The sequence below is a fragment of the Halyomorpha halys genome, unplaced genomic scaffold (assembly GCF_000696795.3).
Source record: "Halyomorpha halys isolate HHAL.00 unplaced genomic scaffold, Hhal_1.1 Scaffold15.1, whole genome shotgun sequence".
Classification (NCBI taxonomy): Eukaryota; Metazoa; Arthropoda; class Insecta; order Hemiptera; family Pentatomidae; genus Halyomorpha; species Halyomorpha halys.
The window spans coordinates 527,314-539,576 of NW_027108914.1; the positions used below are offsets into that span (position 1 = coordinate 527,314).

The window sequence follows — 12,263 nt, forward strand, 5'->3', positions numbered from 1 at the left end:
ACCATGATTAAAAACATATTATTATTACAACTAATTCAAATAAAATATTATCATTATAGATGTAGTATTGCATAAAATGCCATTTTCAATATATCACAAGTACCAAACCTTGTGCCAAAGTGGCATTTTTGCAAATTTTTCTACCTGGACTTTGTTGCATTTTAACATATATATATATATATATCTATTACGCTCGCAATACCAGAAAAATATCAATTGGCACATATCGAAATTAGCTACATACTTAAATCTGCAAACAAAATACTCTCTGAACTTTTCCCTTAGGATTTCTGCCTATGGTATTATATACTTAATATCAAATAATTAGGATATTACAAATAGATAAAACAGGCTAGAATGCCAAACGCAACTAGAACATGTACCTAATAAAACTGATGGTATTCATGCGGGAAACATCAAAGTTAATTGTTAAAAAATAGTTGTTTCACATTAAATCCCTCTTTCTTAAAACTATATTTTGAAGCGACGATTCAGGAATGTGGATAGAATGATTAAATATATTATATAGTATTATATTTATTTTTAATGAATTAAACATTTATTTAATTAAATGTATTTATAAAACGAAAATTATTAGTTCTCTGAAGTCTGGATTCAAAGAAAGAGATTCTTAATTATTTCAGCCTTATGTAATCATTATTAATTAATCTAGTTATTTTATTTCAGAGAATCGTGTAGCCTATAAATTGGAACCATATAACTTGTATTTTGACGCTCCTACGTCCGAACTACATTTGTTTATATTATTCTTGTTTTGCCTGCGATAAAAGTTATAATTGAAAATTCTTACAGCTACAACGCATGGAGGATGAGGGGTTCGGTACTATGTAAAGAAGTACGATTTCTTGAACAGCGGTGATACAAGAAGGGTACTTTGATCATGATCACTCAACCGTCAGATTTTCCCCCAATTACCCACTTCATGAGTCTGGGGTATCCCTCTGGGGACACCCACAGGAACAGATACAGTAACAAAATAAAAATCTGCCACAGCCGGATACAAACCCAGGTCATTAGAGTTATTTCAACAGAGCTTTATTCACTGATTTTCTCCGCTCCAATAAACTTACAATAACGTATTCAAAATAACATGAAGATATTATTTTTAATAACATCTTCGTTCGTGAATATTATACCGGAGAAATAGATTTAATGGTAGATATACTGATCTTCAAAATGTATTAATCTTCTCTTCGGAAAAAGGTGTAATTTAAACAGGATTTTGCAGGAATAGGAACCTAGTCTAGCCACACTTTTCAAAAAAAAAAGAACTGAAACATAATAACAATATTTCAAACTAAAAAGTTTGATGCCGTCACTATCAAAAGAGCATGTGAAAAAAAAGAGCATTATTCTGTACTCGCCTGAAACTGAAATTGATGATATTAAAACCTCCAGCATGTTAATGGTTACAACCCTATCGGTTCAGATTCATTCGTTATTCAGGTCAGTGAATTCAATCCCTATACATTCTCGGCATTGCTTTAATTTTCATTACCAATGAACTACACGAGTTTATCCTTTCCAAAATTAATGAGTAATGACTCCTGTTCCACATAATGACTGAAATATTACAAAATATTTGACCTTATGTTAAATCATAAATAAACTTATTGCATAAGACTGTCCGAACTGTCAAAAACCATTTAACGTACAGATGTCTATTAGCACTCAAATTAAAGCTAGTTTAATGAGCTATAAAGTAGTTCATTATGTTTATCTTCGTAGGAGTAATAGTTTTCAGGCATATTGCTAATATAAATTGATTTATAGTTGTTCCGACAAATTTATGTTAGCCAAATTTATATTAATATGTGAATATGATAAATTCACTGTGAATATAAAATCTACTACCCCTACGCAAATAAGTGTAATAAAATATTTTATAGTAAGTTAAATTTCCTTTATTTTGAGTGTTGGCAGACATATATGCTTCTTATAGATCTAGAGATATATTTTTTCAAAAATCCAACATTTTTTAAAAACAACTAAAAATTAACATTTTGTGAGTTTATTTTGTCAAATATCATAAAAACTACTAGTCCTACAAAGATAAACATTATTAACTATTTTATAGTAAATTTAACTAGCTTTAATTTGAGCGCTGGCAGACCTCTGTACGTCAAATGGTTTCTGAAACGGAGTTTTTCATAAATCAAATTTATTGTCCGAACAATATATATATATATATTTGAACAAATATGAAAACTACTATTCCTAAGAAGGTTAAGGTAATAAACTTCTTTATAGTCCACTGTACTAGCTTTAATTTGAGTGCTAATAAATATCTGTATGTCACATAGTTCCTGAGATATAGATTTCTCAAAATAAATTAACTAACAACTAATATTGCAGTCGATTTTTAAGAAATTCTCCTTTTAAAAAAGCTATAACTCGAGAACTATTGGACGTAAATAGCTCTTTTAGGGCTAATATTTCAGAAAATTTACTCTTCTTTAAATAATGTACTCTTAGATTTTCTAGTGTTGAGGGTAGTTTTTAAGATATAGAGCTCCGAATGAAAAATTAATGTTTTTTTAAGGTTTTGAAACAGCCACCATTTTTTATTCCCCCTACCTATACTTGGCAGACTCATCAATTTTGAATAGTAATTATACCTAGTTTTCATTAAAGTAATCCAAAGTTGGGGTGAGATAACTGCCTTTTTTTCTTCCCGTCTCTTGTACTATAATGATACGTTGTAACCATTTCGCGGTTGTCAACAAATGGAAGAAAAGTAGAGCCTGACGTCATTCGGAGCCAAAACTTTTTAAATAATCTATCCCGTGTCAAGACGTTTTTATTCCACTAGAAAATAGATTTCGTAGAAATAGTGCCTTGGTGTTCCAGAAACGGAATGACGGTGTATAGCTTCGTCCATCGTGTGATCAATCGTAGACGTACCTCTGACAAGAAAAACAAATAGAGGTATCCCGACGATATCATATCTTGGCTAGCTCTAGGCGAAACTCCGACCTTTTACGCCACAGCCTTGGCTAATCACGTTTTGGCTATGGGCGACAAAAAAGCTGTGCCTATCTTTTGTATCGGGCGGCACTTCCTTGCCGTGCAATAAAGGTCAGGATGTCTTTTAACACAGCTGTCAATCAGCAAACAAACAGCTTTTTGTAAATGCACATTAGTAACCTTTTGGGACAATGTTTGCTATTTCTTTTTATTCGACCGTCAATAGGAAAATCGATAGTGTTGCGAACTGTGTAGTAACTGTAAATGGTGTTTACACCACAGGCGGCAACAATATTGTTTTTAATCGCTCAGCCGAATAATCTAGTTTAAAGTATATGCGGTTTGGTTTTAATTTCCCTAAATGTTGTTATTATATAATGTTATTATATTATTATTGTAATAAAAATACTAATAATGTGAACCATGAAGGGCAGGGGGTCAGTACTTTGTAAGGAAAAATTATTATTGGATCAACGGTTATATAAGAATGTGGATTTTTCAAGGTCACGCTCAACCTATGTTAGGTACTTCCAACTTTGCGGTACTTTATCTGTTCAATCGCTTGCCAGAAGAACTGATAAATAAATAAACCACAAAGACAACTAAAAAAGAAATTATTAATTAATTAATTAACAGCCTACTTTCTTACTTCTATGATTCCCAATAATTAATTTTGATTCACCAAATGACCATATCTGCCTCTATTTTTCCTTAACTCCACATAATTAATCATTATATTACAATTGAAATTAGCTATTTATGTGTGTGTTTAGTTACAGATATTACTGAATCATTAGTTTTATCACATTCTGTATCATCTTGTTTTATTGACATTATTATGTTAATTCACTTATTGTAAATTTTCAGCATTATTATTCACTTCAAAGTCCTTTCTGTTATTTTTTATTTAATATAATTTTTTATAATAATAATAATTTTTTTTTACTTTATTTTCATTTTAGTAATTGTTAATTGAATTATTAGGTGTATCACTTCATTCAATTCATACTGTACTAATCTATCTGTAATAGCCTCCACAACACTCTAACAGTCAAAATTATAATTAATAAATTTCACATAAATGTCTATTATTTTTATGTGTTATTTTGACACCCACCCATAATCACCACATTTCATTATGAAAGCTAATAGTATTGCTTCATAAATACAAGTGTAGAAATAACGTCGTAATAACGCTAATACTTATATTTTTCATAATAGCGATGACAATTAGTGATATTATAGAAGTTAAAAAGTACTAAAGTACAAGTTAATATTACACAAGTCAGTATAACTGTGCTAAGTTAAATCGACAAGACTAATAGTATTAGTTTGTACTATGTGAAACTATGTGTAATTATGTGAAACAGGGCCCTGGTCGGACCAGACATGATGTAATTTTCTAAATAAAAAAACGCCAGATTTTTACCCAATTAAGGGTATTTATGAGGCTCGGTGGACTCCAGAACCCACAGTGTTGACTCAAGACTACAGCGTATCAGAAAATAATTATCTGGCACAGCCAGATTCAAAGTCCTTGGTAGTAGTAGCATAGTGCCTTCTTCGCAGGCTTCGCAGCCCGCTTAAAACATCTGGTCATGTACGGCCTTGCTATGAGGTCTCCGCAGGTACAATTCAGAGTTAATATAAGTTTGCTGATAGTTGAATCTCAACTGTAAAACTGAGTGACATTTTCCAGTCAGGCAACGTAATTACTTATTACGAAAATTGTTAATTAAAGATAGTCATAATAGAGTATGCAGTTTTTCCAATTGGGCTGAATAAACTTTCTTGATAATATTATATTGTTTATACAACGGAACATGATATAGCTTATAGTTTTGTTTTATAAGTTATTTAGTATTATTTACAACTATATGAAAATAAATACAAGTAAATTTGCTGTTGGTGATATAATGGCATGATACAAATATGTGAAGAATCTAACCATTGATAGAACTCCAATAACATTTCTAGAGGAGAAGATCATGAGCCCATCTGCTTTTCAGACGCCTAGGAGGATTATTAGGTAATGAAGGAGAAGCCAGGTTAGAAACAAATGGGTTTGGATGGATGGGAAGTTCATCATGGAACGATTGGTATCTGGTTCTGGCCATATTGGCAACATATGAAACATTGAGGTCCTGTTGGATGACTTGATTTGTGAAGCATTTTGGACTGTAAGGATTGGATTTTGGAGGAATTCGATGATTTAGAGTAGCCCCAAAGCTCAACTCCATAAACAGATAGGCCTTATAATAATCATGTAGATCAGTCTTTTGTGATGAATTGCAAGTTTGGACCGTTTGTCTAGTAAATGTTGTAATAGTCGGAATCGACGAGCAGTTTCCTATCTTTTCAGTCTTGTATGAGGATTAGCATATAGTTCAAATGAATAAAAGAAAAACAAGAGAACATATCTAAAGCGAGAGTTTTACAGTACTACATTTAAATTCTACTTAAATATTACAGAACACTCTATTTAAATATTATAACAATATCGTAAATGTACTTATTGTATGAAATGCGAGAAAATATTTGTACAGCCTTGGGGGGGATGGATGGAAATTAGATCCGGGAGATGACCATTATTCAAATGAGACTGTTCACATTTTCCAGGCTTCGTTGAGAATAATGACTCCTAATCATTTCTATTCACAGGGGCAGCCTTACAACATTTATTCATACATAAGATCATTTTACTGGTCATTTATTTTAAATTTTTATTTTTATTTATTCCTTAGTATGTTTTTTTTAATTATCCATAGCCCCAAATATTTAGTATATATATATGAATATATTCTTAGTTAAAAATAAAAATAAAAGATAAAGCTCCAGGAACTACTTACTAAAGTTGTTGCTAAGAGTTTTGTTATTAACTCACTACAAATTAGTAATAGAATACAGATTTATATAGATAAATTCATTTAAAATCTACAAATTAATATTATTATCTCTATATAAGTAACATATACCTTAACTAGATAGGTAATTATGAATTTATATTTATATAAAAGGACGGAAAGGATTGCCTTTTTGTGTGTTCTGACCTCCTCTTGTGAGATGTCATACATCGACCAACCTACTCACTATAATTGTTTGTTGAAAAGTCGGATAAATAAGGATTACATGGAGGGCGGGAGTGGACGGTTTCACACAGTTTTATAATTTCAAGCGCTTTTTAAATATTATTCGATTTATCTTAAAGTCTCCTCTTCCACCTTTAAGCTAATATTTCAAAAGTGATATAGGACCGTCGCTCCTCGGGGGTCTTAGTGGGGCGGGTCCGGCGGGAAAGGATTGCCTTTTTTTGTTATGAAAATTAGGAAACATCTATAATCTACTAAAAACAGTAATATAGTAGTTCTACGTGATATGTATTGGGTATGATTTATAATGAAAAATATAAGTGCAACAAGATATGCAATCCAACTATAAGATATCTATGGCTTACTTCGCAGTGGTGCTAAAAACTTTTGAACTAATTTTACAACGAATACTATTACAAATTCTCCCTTTTAGGAAAATTACAACTTTTCGATCAATTTTTATAAATTCATTCTCGTTTATATTACTGTGAAGCATTCAAAGAATAATGATATTATGCAAATTTAATTAAAGTGTTGAATAATTGTTGTTAATTATATATTTTTTCCAGATTGAACGACGTGAAGGCGATGGCTACCTTGTAGTGTTCAGTGTGACAGAGCCCAGTAGCCTGGCAGCAGCAGCTGGCATATTGGCGGGTCTGCCACAAGCGAGGCCAGTCCTCTTGCTGGCCAACAAGATAGATCTTGAGCATGCCAGGTAGTAAAGCTACTACTATACATAAAGAGAATACTATATATAAGCTTTTAGATATTTATATGATTAGGTATATATAAGTAACTACATCTACATAAGTAGTATACAGGTCATTCTCAGAAAAAAGTCAAATAAATTTATCATTTCATTTTTTACCTCTGAATTTCAAATTACATTTGGCAAAAAACTCTGCAATAATCTTTAGTTATAGTTATGGATTAATAACCCCAGGAGAATCATCATTGTTCATTTAATTTAAAAAAACTTTCGATTTTTCAAAAAAAAAAAAAAATATCACCAAGTATAATCAAATTATAATAAAATATTTTGGGCAGCGGACCTGCTCTTCAGAATAATTATTCAGTTTGATAAAAGACTCTAATTAGAGAGCCCTTAGCAACGATGTATGACGGGTTACACTAGAAAGAGCTCAGTTGGTTAGCATGTGAGGGATTAATGTCATACCAAAGTTTGTTTCTTTAAAAATAAATACTGTAGTTATTTTAAATTACTGACTGGTTGAAAACATTATTTTAAAATATATAACGTATTTTTTTAAAGTTTTATTATTTATATGTTTTTTTAGTTAAAATAGTACAGAAATTAGAAAGAAGGATATTTTTCATTGTACAGGTGTTTTTTTTAAATTGTTGAATTGAATCCATTTTTTGTATATTTTTTAAAATTAAACATAAAAAAACATTAAGTAACATCAACACGACTTTGCCAATATATTTAAAACTTAAGAGTGGTTTAGCATTAAAAAAAAAGTCAAAATCAAAGATATTTTTTATTGATTGAATACCCAACTAATATTTTTTTTAAATTCTGCAACAATCTTAAGTTAAATTTGAATGTAATAAAACCCCAAGTAGGCTCATCATGATTAATTATTATTGATTTAATTTAAAAATCCGTATTATTTAATAAATAAAAAAAGTACTAATATCAACACGACCAATAAATTCGAAACTCAGGAGTGGTTTAGCCTTAACAATAAAGTGTATGAAAAAAAATGTATGATATGTACATTTTTTTTATGACTTAATACCCAAATAATATTTTATAAAAAATCTACAATAACCTTTAGTTAAATTTTAATAGAATAACCCCCCAGTAGGCTCACTATGATTAATTATTATAATTCAATTTAAAAACCTTAATTGTTTCTTACAGAAATAATTTTAAAAAATCACATCTACACGATTTTACCAACATAACTGAACCTTAGGAGTAGTTAGGGTTAAAAAAAAAAGTTTATTCGGAGAATGGTTTTAACGATTGAATGAATGACTAAATTAGTTTTGTAAATAATCTACAATAACCTTTAATTAAATTTTAATAGAATAAACCCCCCCTTAGGCTCACCATGATTAATTATTATAATTCAATTTAAAAACCTTCATTGTTTCTTAAAGAAATAAAAAAAAAAAAATCACATCAACACGATTTTACCAACATAACTGAACCTTAGGAGTAGGTTTAGGGTTAAAAAAAAAAAGTTTATTCGGAGAATGTTTTTAACGATTGAATGAATGACTAAATTAGTTTTGTAAATAATCTTTAGAATAAAACCCCTAGCAGACTCATAATGATTATAATTTAATTAATTAAAAAATCTTCCGATTTTTCTTCAAAAATAAAAATAAATTGCATTTAACATTAACAGTACTTTACAAATATACTCGAAAGTTAGGAATGGTTTAGCATCCTATAAACTAAACAAATGGTACACTTTCGTTGTGTACCGATGTTTTGCTTGCTTACCAAATCGTCTTCTACACACTTATAACCAAGAGTAATGAATAAATAATTTGTCTTTTTTTCCCGTACTCTCTGATGAAATAAGTTATTGAATACATAAATATATGAGTTATATGTATATCTAGTAGTTTGTAATAATTTATCTAAATAATATTTTTTTGTTTCCATTAGCTTCTAACAACATTGTTTACGGGACTTAAGAATGTATGAAATTTTCCTTAAATAACCTCTGATTTTGTTATCAAATCCAGCGATTTAAAGTAAAAGTTTTATTATCTTTTAAAGGCTGTTGTACTTAAAGGGTCGCCCACAGGACGTACCGAACATCCAATTGAAAGTACACTTAAATTCGTTAATAAAAAACGTTTTTTTTTTAATTAACATTATAGTAAATTATCTTTATATAAGTGAATTCATAATAAGAAGTTAAGCAGGAATAATCAATAAGACACATTTAAGAACCGTCAAAAGTTACCGTGAGAATAGAGACGTCGTGTGGATGGGAACCCCAACTTTCGCTGATCACGACTAAATATCACTTAATGATTCGATAGCTAAACCTCTTCAGCGCCTTCCATCCCAAAAGATTATCATAATATCTGCATGGCTTAAACATGAAGTAAGTTTCTTAGCAGGACAATAAAAGTTTGTGTTTAAGCAATAGGGTAATAAACGGAATATTTAGTAAGAAGCACCGGCAATAATTTATAAAAATATAGTTCAAACTGTAAATGAAATACAATAATGATTTTTTTGAGGAATGCACATGCACATTACTTTATACAAAATATCATTGGCGAGTAATTCGCCCTAGAGTAAGACCCCATATAAAAATTGTTATTTCAATTTTTACAGCTAAAAAGATCGCTATAGAATCAAACCCCGTTATAAATTCTAACTGTTAGATTCAACTATACAACTCAAGTTACAAGTGGTCTAAAAATTTATCAATTATAGTGGCATGATACTAATTTTCCAGATATCTCTGTTGAAGAACTCGTTTTATTTTTTTATTGTGTAATATTACATTCTGCCTTATGTTTGGACAAAAGGTAATAGAGATCATAGAGCTCATTCACGCCATATATAAATTAAATGATAACATAGAAAAACAAATAATTAAAAAAAAAAAAAGTTAAACTTAAGGTAAAATAATATCTTCAACACAATCATTCCTATTTCCAATATTTAAATTCAGCTTGGGGAAATCCGAATCGAGCTCTTCCTTCCAGTTGTGGAGAAAAAACAGAACTCCGAAAGATCCCAGTGCTTCACTCTCAACTGCGTCTTTGGTATTAAAAGCCAGTGGAGGCGCAGTAAATTTTGAAAATACATCACGCAAGAGGTCTATATATGTAATGATTTACGTGTTATTTTGTTAAATGGATTCACACTAAAATAATTTTTAACCATAGATAAACTTCATTATTCCAAAACAATTTTTTTATATATATAATACTTTAAACTATAAATTATGCTAAATTAAAAATATTTATAAATATAAACATTTAATTAATAAAATTAACATGAACTATCAATAAAATATTTCTTTTCTTGGATTATTGATTTACTGAGGTATTATTAAGTTAAATACTATTTTTATTAGTACTCGCATTACTTCCTTTAATCTTAATTGCAGTGGATTCTATCGTGGGACATCGTGATCCTATTACTCTCCCTGACTTTTCTGGCTTTATTTTCAATAAAATCTTATCGTCTTAATATCGTATTACCAACCATAAACCTTCGAGTAGAAACCTCAGATTTATTGTAATTACTTTTACCAATGTGCATATATTTTCTGTTCAGTACTAATTTATGTACGCTACTCGAAGTTCGAACAGAACAGTCCCTTTGTTCCTCAATCGGGATTTTTTTATGATACCTTGTTAATTCGTATGTTAACAATAATAATAAAATTATTAAAAATATATACATTCTATTTTTAATAAATTTTTGAATTTACATTTATTACAAAGAACCCCAACAGTGTTAAATAATAATAAATTTCGGTTAGTAATATATCAGTTTATAGATTGACATTATTGCGGTTATAAAAAAGATCCTTCTAAATGGAACTGAGAAATGTGAAAGGGAAGAAAAAAAAGATTGAGAGGGGAACATCGATCGCTCTGGTTGAAAGAAGTGTCAGAATGAGGCTTTGAAGGCGGGAAGTATGGAGTGCAAGGGGAGGGTAGTACTATATTCTTCTTATTGTTAGTTTATAAACCATATATTTAAATTATAAATAAGAAATAATAATTATATTATAGAATTTAAAAATAAGATAAATTATACAAGATACAAATTGCAAAAGAAAAACGTATGAAGAACAGCTCCTTGGAACGTGACTTCTTTTAAATATCTTTATTGAAATTTACAACTGTACATTATAATATATTCAGTAAATTTGATCTCAGTTATAATGAAGTGATACAGGCGTGTACAGAAACCACCCATTGGTAGCACTCTAATGACGTTTTTACATTAGCAGGTCTCGTGGCCATCTTTTTTCCAGGCGCCTCGGAGGATTTTCAAGAATGGAAGAGGACGCAAGGTTAGAAACCAGTGGGTTTGGGTTGTTAAGGAGTTTGGAACGTTACTTGAAATGAGAAAAACTATTAATTTTAAATGGAAGTTTCAAGTTACTACAAACGATTTCGACTTTACGTCATAGAGAAATACTTATATATTTTTTTAAGGACAATGTTTATCGTTATACCGAAAAATTCTTTTTTTTTTTTGGCTTAGTGGGATTTCAATTTATTCATTAACGGACATTGAATTGATTAATGATTAAGACTATACATGAAATACAAACTATACTATAGTATGGATGTTCTGACCGAAATTATATTATGATAATGTTGTTATTTGTAAATCTGTTATTTTCCATCGTAATTATTTTTTAGAAATTTAGATAAAACTGAGGCGAATACGGATAAACTTATGTTTTACACATATTATTTGTACAAACACCGTTACACAGAAATATGTTTTTCGAGTAATATATGTATGTATATTATACTGCATTACCTGAATAATACAAACACATACATATGTAAGTATAAATTCCTTTATATTACATCATCATCAAAGAATAAATAGACAAAAATTTCTTTTTGATGGACGAAAACAAAGATTTGTAAGGAGTTAATTTAGTCCGTTCTCTACCTCACGGGGATAAATTACAAAACCCAAACTGGAAAAAAATGACTTTATAACGACCACTTCGCCTCGAATGTATTTAATTATTGTAGAAAAAGAGAAATTAGTAGTTGTAAAAGCCATTTAAATTTAACTCGCCACATCTCTCCTGCTTTCTATGATGAGTTGACGGATTTCATGCCTTCGCAATAAACTGTTTGATGTCTGATACTATCACTGATCCTTCTGTGGACCGAAGTGTTTAATATTTATTTATTTTGTATATATTCTGTTTTGTGTTTCATTAGTCAGCTATAAAGGATTTAAAATTATTAGACAATTTTTTTTAAGTTTAGGTTTAGAGAATTGGTTAGGTATTTAAGTGTAATAAATCCATCTTAATAAAAATTAAAAAAAAAAATTGTATTTTTAAAACCTAGCAATTTTGCGTAGATAACATAAAAACGGTATTATTTAAATAATAACATTTTTTTTTTAATTAAAGTTTGATTTAAAAATATTTCAAATTGCCAATTATATACAATTTCAAGACTTATTAT

At 29.5% G+C, this 12,263-nt stretch overlaps 1 protein-coding gene across 1 annotated transcript in view; it reads left to right on the top strand.

Annotated features, from left to right (window-relative positions):
• LOC106680045 (ras-like protein family member 11B) overlaps positions 1–12,263 on the top strand; it is a 43,165-nt gene that overhangs the window by 26,856 nt on the left and 4,046 nt on the right. The window contains exon 4 of the mRNA XM_014419507.2: positions 6,647–6,795. Within this exon, the coding sequence (XP_014274993.1) occupies positions 6,647–6,795 (149 nt within the window). The remainder of the gene's footprint in view (positions 1–6,646; positions 6,796–12,263) is intronic.